Source organism: Mycetomoellerius zeteki, unplaced genomic scaffold, assembly GCF_001594055.1.
Source record: "Mycetomoellerius zeteki isolate Tzet28-1 unplaced genomic scaffold, Tzet1.0 scaffold213, whole genome shotgun sequence".
Classification (NCBI taxonomy): Eukaryota; Metazoa; Arthropoda; class Insecta; order Hymenoptera; family Formicidae; genus Mycetomoellerius; species Mycetomoellerius zeteki.
Window position 1 is genome coordinate 193,780 of NW_017257097.1, and position 15,230 is coordinate 209,009.

The 15,230-nt window shown below is 33.2% G+C and overlaps 3 protein-coding genes across 3 annotated transcripts; 1 reads left to right on the top strand and 2 right to left on the bottom strand.

The window, feature by feature from the left end:
• The first annotated feature begins 412 nt into the window (after positions 1–412).
• Positions 413–7,748, top strand: LOC108722715 (ras GTPase-activating-like protein IQGAP1). The gene is made up of 19 exons (XM_018447957.1): positions 413–499; positions 881–971; positions 1,116–1,350; positions 1,470–1,614; positions 1,757–1,914; positions 1,984–2,118; positions 2,222–2,306; positions 2,380–2,471; positions 2,554–2,719; positions 2,796–2,959; positions 3,066–3,200; positions 3,270–3,426; positions 3,514–3,759; positions 3,865–4,028; positions 4,102–4,245; positions 4,320–4,640; positions 4,722–4,886; positions 4,969–5,082; positions 5,158–7,748. The coding sequence occupies exons 1-19, from the start codon at positions 460–462 to the stop codon at positions 7,333–7,335; spliced, it is 4,935 nt and encodes a 1,644-aa protein (XP_018303459.1). The 5' UTR covers positions 413–459; the 3' UTR covers positions 7,336–7,748.
• Positions 7,749–9,050: 1,302 nt separating this feature from the next.
• On the bottom strand, positions 9,051–13,954 carry LOC108722712 (histone-lysine N-methyltransferase SETMAR-like). Its single transcript, XM_018447956.1, has 2 exons — positions 13,181–13,954; positions 9,051–9,547 (listed from the first exon to the last, which is right to left on the bottom strand). The coding sequence occupies exons 1-2, from the start codon at positions 13,780–13,782 to the stop codon at positions 9,121–9,123; spliced, it is 1,029 nt and encodes a 342-aa protein (XP_018303458.1). The 5' UTR covers positions 13,783–13,954; the 3' UTR covers positions 9,051–9,120.
• On the bottom strand, positions 11,510–13,183 carry LOC108722717 (putative nuclease HARBI1). Its single transcript, XM_018447960.1, has 4 exons — positions 13,036–13,183; positions 12,509–12,817; positions 12,247–12,416; positions 11,510–12,170 (listed from the first exon to the last, which is right to left on the bottom strand). Exons 2-4 carry the CDS (start codon positions 12,808–12,810, stop codon positions 11,533–11,535), a joined length of 1,110 nt encoding a protein of 369 aa, XP_018303462.1. The 5' UTR covers positions 12,811–12,817; positions 13,036–13,183; the 3' UTR covers positions 11,510–11,532.
• Positions 13,955–15,230: the final 1,276 nt, after the last annotated feature.

Consider the following 15,230-nt stretch of genomic DNA (forward strand, 5'->3'; position numbering starts at 1 on the left):
CACGCAAAAGCGTACCTCTCATTGGCTACCGCTCGCCGCTCACCGTTGCGCCGCTCTGGTCTGTAGGCCCCTTTACTAAAGCATTGGGTGCGTTCAGCAGAACGTTTGTTTTGCAACTGTTGTAAGTTTCCTTCGCGCTAATTGGATCATACTTTTAGATCTAGAAGAATGGTCCTATCTCAGTAGACAATCATAAAACGGTTGCAAAACTGTTGAGTCTGCTGAACGCAGCCATTGGTGCGCATCAAACCAATACTTTCACGATGTAAACTAGGCCTATGGCATCGTGACTTTATTCTGCATTATTGTCAACACTGATCGGCGCTGCCATGGGCCAAGGGATAATAAATTTGAATTGGAAGAGTGTAACGTATCGGTAATGTCGATATCGATGTTTTTCGTCTGTTGCTTTCGATTTTTCATGTGACAGCCGTAGCCGTGTCCACATTCTCTCCCACGATGGTAAATGTGACTGGCATTTTGACGAAAGATGGGAAAGGTGAAGATGCTTGCATTGTTTTATCATACTAATTAATTGTGGATATATACACATGTTTCACTAACGAACGACTCGCAGATTTTCATCATCTCGTTGTTGCTCGTCAAATTGTTGAATAAATCGTAGATAATTTGGTAATTTAATTATGCACATATAATTATAATTTTGCACGTGCATATATATAGTCTTGTATATGCAATTGAGTTTGAAAATAATAAAATGATTGAATACACAAAAATATTTTTGGTATTGACTTTAACGAAAAAAGTTTGAGTACACTGTACCTCAATATGGGCAAAATATATACTTATTTTAAACATGAGTTCTAAAATATTTAGAAATGTATATATATATATGTGTGTGTGTGTGTGTGTATTTTAGAAGACATGAAAACATCTGCAGAGAATATTGATGAGGAACGTAAAAGGGATCTGTCATATCTCTATCTTTGTCACTTGGAAGAAGCTAAAAAGTAAAAATATATAATATATGTAACGAATATGTTCTATCATATTTATTTGTTATTTATTTTATTAAGTATTTATATTTATTATGAAGAATTTACATTTTATTAGAAAAGTAAATGAAAAGATATTTTCTCTACTTTCTCCTATAGATGGATGGAAGTCTGCTTGAGAGAGCCATTACCTCCATCAACTGAGTTGGAGGAGAATCTTCGTAACGGGGTGTACTTGGCTAAACTTGGTCATTTTATGGCACCCAATATTTTACCATTGAATAAAATCTATGATACCGAACAGCGCAGATATAAAGCTGCTGGATTGCAATTTCGTCATACAGACAATATAAATTATTTTCTGAAATGCTTGGAATCTGAGCAGCTACCATTGGTATGTACAAAATAATTTTGATACAGTAAGAGAATATATTGTAATTTATATATATAAAATCATGCAGAATATATTGGCACAATTTAAATATAAGTTAACAATATTTGATTTTTTTACAGATATTTCTACCAGAAACAACAGACATATATGATAAAAAGAATATGCCACGACTGATATATTGTATCCATGCTCTTAGCAAGCATTTATTTAAATATGGAAAAGCACCACCAATGCCAGATTTGTATGGAAAAGTAAATTTTTCTGGTATGTATTTTATGTTCTATGATATTGTCTTGAAAATACAGAAGTATTGAATATGAAATTACTAAAATATATTTTGGATATTTCCTTTTCTTTTAATCTTGGGTCATATAGAGATATTTATATTTTTTATACATTCTTTCAGAGGAAGAAATTGATACCGTTACTAAAGAATTGCAAAAACATGGCATTCAAATGCCTGCTTTTCAAAAAATAGGAGGTCTATTGACGAACAGTGCTACTATGGATACCGCTACTCTTCATGACTCTGTGATCGCACTTAATCAAGCTGTGATAGATAATGTATACTTGTTCCATTTTGTTTACAAAACGATTTTACATGGTAATACTAATATATTTTTATATTTTTAGGATAACGATAAAATTTTACAAAAACTTCGAAGTAAAGGGACGCAGTTATGTAATGTTAAACCTGCTTACATAGAAAAATATATAAAGGCATTGTCGGAAGCTAAAGCTGCAAAAACAGAGGCAGCACTTAACAAGGTATTTGATGCTTACATAATTTTTTGTTATACATTTCTTGTTTACATTTAGGTAATTGATCTTTTTCTAATTAATTTTTTATAATTTATATAATGTTGTTTAGTCCCTTAATGATAGTTACATAGCAGATGAATACGATGAGTTATTAACACAAGCGGAAATACAAGGACACATTAATTATGTAAATGGTAAATACTGTCAAATTTCGGCGATTATTACAAAATTTATCCAGTTTAACTTACGAAGAGATATGTATTTCAGCCTCGTGTGCGTTGGAAGTCATTGTTTCGTCTTTATCATATGACAATACAGAAATAATAGCTGCTTTAAAAGTGCCAGCATTATCTTTTAAGGTATAGTAAAAAGTATTTTTTTGTAATGTAATAACTATTTACTAAAATTTTGATCATAACGTTATATATAATTATTCCACAGAATATATATTCTGAGAATGTTGAAGATTATAAAGAACAATTAATGCTAATATTGAATAAATTTGAGTGGAGTGATTTATATCTATCTGAAAGCATTCAGTACTGGACAGAAACATTTCAGAATGCGATTAACAAAGGAAACAAGAACGCACAACAATGTCGCAAACGTTAATATTATTTAATTAACATATATTGTTTTATAATAAATTTTAGAGATGTATTACAAATTTTTATTCGTTACAGGACAGAAAACTATTGAACGTCTGAATATGGCTTTAGAATCTGCGGACAGAGAAAAATTTTATGAGATCTTGCAAATTCCGTGTCTGGAAATCTCTCGTTATATTGATGAATTTGCAATTCCATTGTATTATCAGGAGATGAAGGAAGATCATATAGAATCTGGGGTAAGATTACATATCTACGTTTATTTTATTAATTTCTTAGAAATAAAAGCTTTAATTTCTTTTAGAGTTTTTTTTAAACTAATATTGACGATTTTTTTTCTAATAGACCAATATCACTTATGAGGACATAGTTGGTTGTATATCTGTTTTATCTGTTATTGCCACTATTACCAAAGCGGTAGATACAGGAAATCCAGATTTCGTGTACGAAACGCTGTCGAATCCTGATGCACGTTTGACTGTAAGTATAATAACCATTCCTTTTCCATAGACATTGAAACGAACTTTTAATATATTACTATTATTATAGGGATTGGATGAATTTAATAAAGTAAAGTATGCTCGAGAATTAATAACGGCTCGGCAAGCAAAGCTAAGAGCGTCCCAAGAATGTTCTATATTAACTTACAGTGATATTCAAGAATGCATCGATTTGGTGAACGTACAGTGCGACGAAGGTTTTGAAGGTATAATAAAAATGCTACATAAATTCAACAATTACGTTTATATATCACATGTTATTGACTTAATATAATGTTAATTTTGTTTAATAGTTATTGAGGTTTTGCAACAAATTAATCGAGCCGTAGCAGCGAACGATCATGAAAGTATGATGAAAGCTTTAAAAATGATTACCGCAAAGTTTAATATACCTATATATCCACACGATGCATCGTTTTATTTGAAGCTGCTGAAGAAACGTTTATTTGAAAAAGAATTTGACGGATCTGAACTATGGCTGGACGATGTCAAAGCTATAACGAAGTCAGTGACATCAGAGATCGAAGAAATGCAAGAAAGTAGGTCATACATTCTCAATGTGTTTTTCTTCGTTTTCATTGACTTTATTGAGTTAGAAAATTGATTTTAATAAATATATAATTTACTTACACAACGTATTATAGTAATAGCATTTTTATGTAATATCAACACTTATGTGGAGAATGATAGCATGATGGATGCTCTCGACTGCCTGGAAACGCTTGGTATATCTGAAAAATTTAATGGATTTACTGAAGAATGTCAAGAGAGATGTTTTTTAGCATTACGACAGTTACAGAAGTGGAAGGTAAAGCATTTCTATAAAGTATATAAGATGTATGCTTATAGTATAAATATTAAACATTTCGTTTATACTATAGCATGAAATGTACAGTTGTCCATATGTTTGCTATACTACCAACAAAAGAAATAAAATTTATATCGATTTGAAAGGCGGAAGATATGCATGGGAACGTCCGATAGATTTTACGAAAACTTGTCATCTCACTATAGATGATGTAAATGTATGTATGTGTTCTTTCAAAGTTTTATACCTAATTAAAAATACGTATCATTAATCTTGTTTGTATGCTCGTAGGAAACAATTAAATCTATTTTAGCAGAGAAACATGAAGAAGTTTGTATGATGTATGATGAAAAATTGCTTACTAATCTTCAAGCTTGTATTAGGGGATTTTTGTTGCGTAAAAGGATTGCTGATAGATATGCTTATTTCGACGATAATCTGAAAAAAATCATCATAATACAAGCATGGTGGAGAGGTGTTAGGCAACGAAAACAATACTGTAAATTTTTGAAAAGAAGGAGACAAAATATGTTGTTATATCAGAGTAAAAATAAATTATTAAATGCAAGAGCAAACGACAAGATTGATAAATTAAGTCGATATAAACGACATGTAAGCTCAAATTTTTGAATATTTTAATATAGTTGCATTTAGTAATTATTTCTATAAAATTTCATTTGTTATATTACATAGGAGGATAAAATAATTAAGATACAAGCTCTATGGCGAGGCCGAGCATCGAGGAAAGCTTTTAGCTCCTTATTACACTCGGAGAAACCGTCGTTCCCTGTTGTCAGATATTTTTCAACGGTATTAGGTTTCAGCGCAGAGGATTATGACAAGGATCTGGAATTACAAGTAAGATAACTTTTGTATTACTTGTACATCACAACTCTATTCTTGCATATCATAGTTCTGCTGTTATGACCGTTTATTTTAGAAATTAAAACACGAAGTCGTCCAATGTATAAGGCATAATCAGAATCTATCGGAGCAGTTAAACAGTATGTTCGTCAAAATAGGATTACTGATCCAGAACAGAATAGCATTACAGGTATAGTCTCTAAAGTTTAGTTGAATGTTTATAAAATCTGAATTTTGCTAAAAAGCATCTCGCGTTTCTATCTAGGACGTCGTGGCACATGGTAAAAGTCTGGATACTCTTGCGAAGGAGAAGAATGCGAGCAAGGATCAAAATACTTTAAACAATGTTGCTACGATGACACACAAAGGTCTTAAATCATTAACGAGGGAAGGTCGTAAGATGTTGGAGGGTTATCAGCACTTGTTTTACGCATTGCAGACAAATCCGCAATATTTGTCCAAGCTATTATATTTGCCCCCTAGCAACAAATCAAACAAGCTGTTTCTGAAGAATATTATCTTGACACTGTTTAATTTCGGCTCAAACACTCGAGAAGACTATTTATTGTTGAAACTCTTTGGTTGCGCGTTGAAAGAGGAGATCAAGTGCAATTGCCATCAGCCCTCCGATGTGTTGACCGGCAAGCCTCTGGTTCGTGAGATGGTGGTCAATTACGCGAAACAATTCAACGGTCAAACATCATTAAAGCAAATCGTAGGTCCATTAATCGAAAAGGTTTTGGAGGAAAAGGATTTGTGCATAGAAACAAATCCGGTAGACATATACAAGCTTTGGCGAAATCAACTAGAAATGGAATGCGGCCAATCTTTGGATATGCCCCATGCGGTGTCTCAGGAACAAGCGCTGAAACATATTTCAGTGCAGGAGTCGCTCACAAGAGCAATAAATCAGTTGAAGAAGATATCTCTTGAATTTCTCGATAGGATAACACAGTCCCGCGATCTGATCCCTTATGGGATGCTCTACGTTTCAAAGGTTCTGTACAATACGTTGATGGAGAAGTTTTTGCATGCTCCCGAGAAGGATTTCTTGAAGGCGGTCGGCAATTTGATTTACTATCACTTCATCAACGCTGCAATTGTGGCACCAGACACATTCGACATCGTCACATTGCCGGTAGACAGAACATTGTCTTCTTGTCAGAGGAAGAATTTGGCCAGTATAGCTAAGGTATTGCAATTTTCCACTTCGAAGAAAGGTTTCGGCGAGGAGGCACCGCATTTGGAATGCTTAAATTCGTTCATAATTGCTTGTCATGAGAAGTTTAAGGACTTCTTCCGATATTGCTGTCAAGTGGAAGACCTCGAGGAGCACTTTGATATTCATGAATACACGGAGGCGACGCTGATACAAAGTCCTGAGATATGTATATCTTTACAGGAAATATGTGAGATGCATGCTCTGATGTTGAATTATGAGGATCAAATAGCACCGGATCCATCCGATCCTCTACATGACTTATTGGACGATCTGGGTCCAGCACCAACTGTAGCATCATTGCTTGGGATATCTAAAACGACGTACGATGCAAATTTGGCGCGATACAGCAAGCAAGAGGTGTGCTTGGTATTGACCAACAAATTTCAAGTGCCGCGGAATGACGACACGAATCTGAGCAACCTCTTCGTAAAGACAAAAGAATTACTCGTGTCGGTTATTCCGTTCTTAAAGAGGACAACCCTTGTGGAGTCTTTAGATACCACAACCTCTCCGATGTGCGTGAAGTTGTTCGACTATTCGTCTGTGTCGCCGATAGTTCGCGAAAGTTCATCTATAAACGATTGTAAAATGCAGTTGCGTGCATATCTGAACAAGCTCGAGCTCGAGGGATGGATCAGTCGCGCGGACGGTTATCAGACAATCGTGACCGCGATAGCGAGGGATATTTGTAACAAGAGCAAGTACCGCGTTGCGAGAGACAAGGAGTTGCAGACGCTGCGGGCGACTAAGGACCGATTGGATGAGAAGACGCGGTACTATCAAGAGCAAGTCGGATTCTATAATGAATACATAAAGGGTTGTCTCCAGAATCTGCACAGTGGAAAGAGTTCGCTCCGTGCATATCGGATGATGCAGAAGAACACGTACACGCAGTGCAAACTGAGATCCAAGATGACCGTGAAGTATTCCGCGTGGAAGCTGCAGGAGAAGGGCGTATTGATGGAGGTTGACCAGGCGTTGAGTTCGACGGAGATGAAGAACGTGATTTTCGAGATAAGTCCAACGGAACACAGTGGCATATTTGCCGTGCGCTGTAAATTCATGGGTGTTGAGTTGGAGAAGCTTGATATTAGCATACAAGAGCTTCTCGAACTGCAGTATGAGGGCAGACCCTGCATGGATATGTTCGGTAGAGCCAAGGTTAACGTCAACCTGCTCCTGTACCTGTTGAATCGAAAATTTTATGGTAAAAAGAGTTGAAGAAACTGTTTTAACATTCTTCTAATAGAATTTGGAACCACCGAGTCGATTCGTGCGTGTTACATGTGCAATTCACTGCTAGCACAACTTGTTCAGAGCAAAAGCTTGATTGGTATTTTATCATCGCGACGAATGTCGTTAGTTTAATAAGTTATAATAATTTTTCGTATTTCGAGGTCGTCTTTCTGGAAATGTTGATGTATTTTGATATAGAAAACTTCATGTAATACATGGAGTAGGGGGAAGTTTGTGAGATTTTACTTTCTCTTTAGGAATAAAGGGAGCCAATTATCTTTTCCTCGATGACGCAAGTACAATTATTTGGACGTGCGTTGTACACAAAAGGTCTGTTTTTTTTTTACTACAAAATACTTTCAATTTTACTGTCTCCTCTTCCTTTCCCTTCATTTTCTCCATCCTATTTTCTCCTCTTTTTCTGATGTAACTGTGTATTTATTTTTGAATGAAGAAAACCAGAAACAGACAAAAAAAGAACAGACCAAAATTAATTACGTTTCAAATCGCACAATATTAGAAATGCAATTAATTTTTTAAATACATTTAAATTATTGGACATTATTATTTTGCTAACTTAAATATATCAGATCGTTTTATGTATTTTTTTTAATAAGTTGGAAAATATGGTGTATTACGTCGACTTGTCACTAATTTTATTTCATGTAACTTTTAATAATTAAGTTATTCGTATGCATCGCTAACGATGTCTTACAAACTGCTGCATCCCAGTAACCTGTTTAACAGCAATCTATCTAGTCTACGATATAGCATGCGTTTTATAAATAATCGTGTTCGTAAATGTTCGAAGTACCAATAATGCAACAATGATTACTTGACAACACACACACACGCACACGCACACGCACGTACAAGTCTGCATTTTTATGTACGGACTTTGAAGTGTAAGTCTGAAAATAATGAGTACTCTCTGTTTTATGTTATAATAGAATAAGGATGCTTTAATTGGCATTGTAATATATGGTTTCAACAGTCGAAAAGGATTAAGTCGACAATTTTAACAAATTTTAATAAAATTCTATCTTTAAACGTATAATTTTGTTCTTAATTTTATGACGTGTACTTGTATAAATCTTTCTTAAATTATTAATTTAATTATTAACTAAAAGAAATTTTTTAGTAATAAAATAGAATATTTGAAGGTCTCCGAAAGTAATTTAATTAATATATCAATAGATTTATTGAAAGAATAATTATTAATAATTTCTGAATATTGGATATCAAATCTGCTGTTCCTTACTTTATTTTATTTTTTTCAAATGTTCTCTGCAATGATACTAAATTATAAACATATTTGGATAAAAAATTTAAGATTTATTCCAATTAAGTATTTAAATGTTTATAATATTTATATTAAAAACACATATTTTGAGCATATTATAAATTAACATGTTGCGGTCTTTTTAAAAAAATTTCTTATCTTTTAACAGCTTTGTTTCTCAGTTTTGAGATTTAATTAATGGATATATGTCTTTACAATAGGCGAGTTCAAGACAGCAAAGCGGCTAAGCATGCTTATTGAGCAATTGAATATGACTGGTTGGATCTATAAGAAACAACCAATTATGCTCATTTGCTCGGCGAGCAGGCTAGCCGCTTTAACAACTTGCACGCGCCTAAGTCCGGATCTACAATAGGTGTTTTAAGTCGTAAGCCATAAGAAATTGACCAATTATTGGGTTGTCCGGAAAGTCCGTGCGGATTTTTAAGCAAAATTCATACGACAAATTTTTATTGTTAAAAGTAATTTTATTCTGTAATATATGCACCATTATTTTGCACAATACTTTTCCATCTTTTGGGTAATTTCATAATTCCCCTCTCGTAGAAGTCCTGGGGTTTTTCGGCGAAAAAGCTGTTCAAGTAGTTTTTGAGGAGTTCCAAAGAAGCAAAGTTTAAACCATTAATTGAATTTTGTAGCGACCGAAATAAATGATAATCCGAGGATGCAATGTCGGGGGAATATGGTGGATGAGGCAAAACATCCCAGCCAAACGCCAATAATTTTTGTCGAGTCTGTAAACTTGTATGAGGTCTGGTGTTATCATGATGAAAAACGACGCCTTTCCTATTGATCAATTCCGGACACTTTTTGGTGATTTCCACCTTCAATTTATCCAACTGTGAACAATACTTGTCCGAATCGATGGTTTCGTTGTTCGGTAGTAGCTCATAAGGTGCGTTCGGCATTGTAAATCGGAGACGTCGGATTGCTCTTTTATCTCGAAAATCGTTCGGCAATTCATATTTTTCTGCTCTGTATCATCCCATCTGTGTTCGATATTAGCATTTTTAGAGCAAATCAAGCTCCTCAATTTGCTCTGGATTTAAAGGTCGAGCTCACAGAGGAATGTTCGTTTTCCCGCGAAAATTATAAATTACCGATTTCAACATAACCTACTTATTAATTGGCTGCTTTAGAAATTTGTAGTGTGACGTTCACCGTACGAGTATTAAGCTACGTTTTATTTTTCGCTTTCTAATGATCAAAATGTCTGTAGTAAACAACGAACTTCGCGAAATAGTGCAAATTGGTGACAAATATTTCTATAAAAAAAATGGTAAGTTTTTATTTCTTTTTTGGAAGTTTTATGGAGGTTATGTCTTAAATATAAAAGATTTCTTAAAATTTTCCAAATAAAACATTTTGTTGCGTAATAGAGACTAATTAAATCAATAATTTACTTATACTGTACAAATAAATGTTCAGAAATTTATAATTTTTTTTGCTTTTATAGATGATATTTATGAATCTATACAATTATCAGAGGAAGAAAATAAAGAAAATTTTGTAGAACAACGTGAAGATGAAGTTCAAAAACATGAGAAGAAAATTTGGACAAATGAGTCTATTTTGAGATTAATAAATCTAGTTGGAGAATTTGAAGAACAATTTCAAAATTCAATAAAAAAACATATTTGGATGAAAATCTCCAAAATTTTGACCACTGATTTGGGTACTTCAATTACATGGCAGCAATGTGACACCAAATGGAAAGGCTTATTAAAAATATATAAAGATATCAAAGAACACAACTCATCATCTGGAAGAAATCGAAAAAGATGGGAATATTTTGAAGTAATGAATGAAATGCTTCATAACAAACCAGAAATTACACCTGTAGCTACTTGCAGTAATACGAAAGGATTGATGGTTAATAAAGAATCGAGTGGCACTGATAAAAGTACAGAAAATGAAGAAAATATCACAGATGACAAATATTCCTGCGACAATAAGAGAAAATCTTCATCCACATGTGCAACTGACTTTTTTAAGAAAAAACGTTCATCAATAGGTAATGCTGTAGAAAGAAGACATCAGGAGAAAATGCAAAGACAGGATGACTTCTTAAAATGTTTCAATGAGTATGTCGGAATACTTCGAGATAAGAAGAATAGCAATGATGAGTGAATATTTCTTACTTCTACTGAGGCCATTAATCCTACAAAATCATTTAATTATTTTTAATTACCTAAAAGAAAGTTGATCATTTTATATTAGTTTTATTTCAGTCAGTTCTTTTTATCCATCGGAATGCAATGAGCATATGCCTATTATAAGTATCAGTCTGCCGCAATTCGCCGGAATTTACACTGTGATTTTGAGTTTCTTTTCTTTTATCGTTATCAAAATGTGCAATTAATATTTTTTCTGTTTCATATATAATATATGTATATATGCACATTAGCCATGTTATTCATATATTACTTAATTATTAAAAGGAAAGTTCTAACAATAAGTTAAACAGACTGTTGTAAATATTTTTCTGTTCTCAACAAGACTGAAATTTCTATCAGATATGTAATATTTTATGTTTTATTTACATTGATTTAATATCGAAGTACCTGTTTTAATGATGATAAAGTAGTCTATGTTAAATTTATTTTACTCTTTCGTGCTAAAAGCATAATTTCGAAAGATAAAATGATGCTTTCAGCACGAAAGCATAAAGAACAAACTTAGTCTTAGTCTAAAATTGATGTTTTTGTTTTTTAAGTTTCCAATATTATCATTTAATAATTAAACGTTATTTATGTTGTGTAACTTTTAGTTTATATAGATATATATAAATAAACTACATTATAAATTTAGTTCATAAATAAAATAATCAATATGTTTGAACTGTATAAACATGTTTATTCATTCCATATTTCCCATATTTATATTGGAAGAATATTCATAATTTCTCTTCTTTTCAATATGCCTGCATTATTTCCTTCTTCTTCATTTATGTTTGCAATAAATTCATAGTCTCTTATATCCCTTATCTCCATATTGTCTACAAATTCCTCAGGTAAATCTCCATTTAAAATACTGATGTTGTGCATAATACATGCGGATACTATCAACAGACAAATTAAATCTAGTCTAACTGTTTCAAGATACTTTAAGCGTCTGAATCGTCCTTTTAAATATGCAAAAGCATTCTCTATTCTCACACGACATTGTGATAATTTTTTATTAAAATTTTTTTCTCGGTTAGTTAACCCACCAACATCTTTGAAACCTACTAGAAGATATGGAGATAACTGATAGGCCAAATCTCCCACTAGGTGACTATCATTAGGAAAATCAATTGATGAATTTTTTATCCTTGCATATAAATCAGACTTCTTAAATAATCTCATATCGTGAATGGATCCAGGTTCCCCAACATAGACATCTAGAAATAATCTTTCACTGTCGCAGACTCCTTGTAGAAGTACAGAATGGTAATTTTTTCTGTTGCAGTAAGAATTTGGATGATTCTTTGGTTTTAATATATGGACATGCGATCCATCGATAGCTCCAATAATTCCTAAAGAAAGATTAAACTTAAACATTCGAAATAGTAAATGAAAAATAGCAAATGAAAAATTTTAGTTATTATTTACTTGGAAACCCGTTAATTTGTTGAAATTGTCTCATTATTGTTATAGCACGTTCTCTATTTGGCCATGATATAATTTTATATGTGGTATTAACTTTTAAAAGACTTTTACATGTTCTATAAAGTATATCCCAACAAGTACTTTTACTGATATCAAAGCGATCAGCTACTGATCTAAAAAGAAAAATAGGAATAAGAAAATAAAGAAGTTTTCTTTGCACCGTAGGTAATTTATTTTATATCAGTAATTTATCATGAAAACTTACCGGAAAGATTCAATATTTGATAAATACCAAATGGTAATCATTAATTGTTTTATAAGTGGAAGAGGTTTGCATCCAACATTTATATTGTCTTCAATGCTATGAAGTTTTGTGAGCAATTCTTCAAACGTATTCGGTGTTATTCGGAAGTGTGTTTTAAATGTTCTATCGGAGAAACGAGGGACAATTTCTTCTGCATATTGATAAACTCTTGGAATTTTGACATTTTCATCTTCGTCATCAGTGTCATAAAAAAATATATCCCAAGCAAAATTTAAAATAAAGCCAATTCCTGCATTATTCATTTTGTTCCTAGTGTATATATAATTATATAATATATTCAATTAATTTTATTTTATAACAATTCTTTATGTTCACAATTGACATAATTAATATAATTCTTATACATCTAATTCACATTTATATACATTTTTATTTATTTTTTATTTATTTCTTATTATTTATAGATTTATATATATATTTATATATATCTAATTAATATTTAACGTTAATAACATTAATAAACCTACTTTTGAGGTTAAAGAATGAAATAGCGATGACATCTCAGAATCGTTCGACATTAACTTTTATGCTCGGTTTGCTCGAAGATCACGTGATCACGCTCGCCATCTGCTAGCTCGCATCTCAGATTTACATTGCCGAACGCACCTATAGTACACTATCCCCTTCCAATTCCACCAAATGCAGAGCATTACCTTCTTTCGATGTAAGCCTGCCTTCAGAGTGGTCAATGGCAGTTCACCTCGCTTGCTCCATGACCTTTTACGCTCGACATTATTATAAATTATCCACTTTTCGTCGCCTGTTATGATACGCTTCAAAAATGGATCGTATTCGTTGCGTTTGTATAGCAAATCGCTGATGGAAATGCGATCAATACGATTTTTTTCAGTTAAGTCGTGCGGTACCCAAACATCAAGCTTTTTTATAATCTGGAGCTTGTTTAAATGTTCGGAAACAGCTGATTTGCCAATGTTTAACCTTGCTGTGATTTCCCGAACTGTGATTTGCCGATCGGAATCGATTAAAGCTGTAATTTGGTCGACATCGATGGTGACTGGCCGGCCAAAGCGAGGAGCATCTTCAATATTCATTTCTCCTGAACGAAATTTAGCAAACCACTTCTGGCACATGCGATCACTTACGGCATCTTCCCCGTATACGGCACATATTTTTTTTCGAGTTTGTGTCGTGTTCTTGCCTTTGCAGAAATAAAAAAGCATTATGCATCGAAAAAACACGTTATTTCCTTCCATCTTTAAGCTGATTTCAAGTAAACAGTTTTTAATTTATTGGAATAATGAATATCACTAATTATGCTTTGAAATGTCACTAATCAAAACACGAAAGCATCTGACACATCGCCTCGACATAAACATATGATATTCGCCTTCAAACGACATCTGTTGAGAAATACGCACGAACTTTCCGGACAACCCAATACAATCGAATTCGAGGAGAATAATCGACTGTAATTCGCCCATTTTTTATGGCTTAAGGCTTAAAACCCTATTGTAGATCCGGAGTAATGCCCGTGTCACACTACGCATTGGAGATTGAGGATTGCGAATTAAAGATTAGAATTCGACCAATCAGGTAATTTTAAGTTTAATCCGTTTCGTTCTAATTGGCTGAATTCTAACCCTCAATTCGCAATCCTCAGTCACAGTATACAGTAGCGCAACTCTATTCATTATGTGAAGCCAAAATCGTAGCGCGCATGCGCAAGTTGAGACATTACATACGGTAACGCCATCTGAACTTTTCTCTCACTTATTTTGTGTTTTTGGTCTTTCTCTTAACCGTTGCAGTGTTGTGTAACAATTGGCGGTAACGGCAGTATTAAGTTCGTATGCTTTTATATCGGTGATGTCTTGCAAATTGTTTTAGATATTAATAGTGAAAAAAAGTAAAGTGAAAAAAAGTAAAGTGAAGTGGATTATTGTGAAGTGAAGTGCAATGAAGTGAAATAGAGTGAAGTTAAGTGAAAAGAATAAAGAAAGTGACAATTATCCTTAAAGAGAATTGTACATATATATCGTACAGATTTTCAATTCTCTTGCAGAAAACACTTTGATCTTAGTTCTGTTTTAGATATAAAAAGAAAATAGATTACACATCAAGAAAATGAGTGGGGAAAAAAATTAAATATTGTTCAATAAATGGATGTCTGGAAATCTTGAATTAGAAGGAAGACATGTATTTAAATTTCCTAAAAAATATGATAGGTATACCATATATTATACAAATATTTTCAATTTTTTAATATTACAGTAACATAAGACATAACGCAAGAATCAGTCAATCAGAATTAAAAGTTCAAAAGAATTCTCGACTGTGATTGGCTTATTCTTACGGTACGTCTTATGGTTACTGTTACGGAAGATGGGTGCGACAGCCTAAGAGAGTAAGTGAGAGAGAAGTCTAGATGGCGTTACCATATGAGAGAAGTCTAGATGACGTTATATGTAATGTCTCAACTTGCGCGCTACGATTTTGGCTTCACCAACATCAAAAGTGCCGACAGAGAGTTGCGCTACGGTATACTGTTGTAACAACCTAACTTTATGCTCGGACGTAGCTCGTCGGAAACTTGCGGTCCAGGGCTTAAAGAGGTTCGAACGGCAAGGGGAAGATGCAACGGTTGCGGTGGGCTTTAAATAACGAAACGGTAGCGGATACACTTAAAATAATATATTTAATA

Bases quoted from the DNA above. Each gene is read 5' to 3' on its own strand.
- LOC108722715 (XM_018447957.1), top strand. From the start codon at position 460: ATGGTAAATGTGACTGGCATTTTGACGAAAGATGGGAAAG. The intron at 1,615-1,756 runs GTATGTATTTTA...ACATTCTTTCAG, and splicing joins TGGAAAAGTAAATTTTTCTG to AGGAAGAAATTGATACCGTT. The intron at 2,720-2,795 runs GTTAATATTATT...TATTCGTTACAG, and splicing joins CGCACAACAATGTCGCAAAC to GACAGAAAACTATTGAACGT.
- LOC108722717 (XM_018447960.1), bottom strand. From the start codon at position 12,810: ATGAATAATGCAGGAATTGGCTTTATTTTAAATTTTGCTTGGGATATA. The intron at 12,417-12,508 runs GTAAGTTTTCAT...TTTTCTTTTTAG, and splicing joins TCAAATATTGAATCTTTCCG to ATCAGTAGCTGATCGCTTTG. The intron at 12,171-12,246 runs GTAAATAATAAC...ATCTTTCTTTAG, and splicing joins ACAAATTAACGGGTTTCCAA to GAATTATTGGAGCTATCGAT.
- LOC108722712 (XM_018447956.1), bottom strand. From the start codon at position 13,782: ATGGAAGGAAATAACGTGTTTTTTCGATGCATAATGCTTTTTTATTTC. The intron at 9,548-13,180 runs CTATAGGTGCGT...GCCGAACGCACC, and splicing joins AATTGGAAGGGGATAGTGTA to TTATGAGCTACTACCGAACA.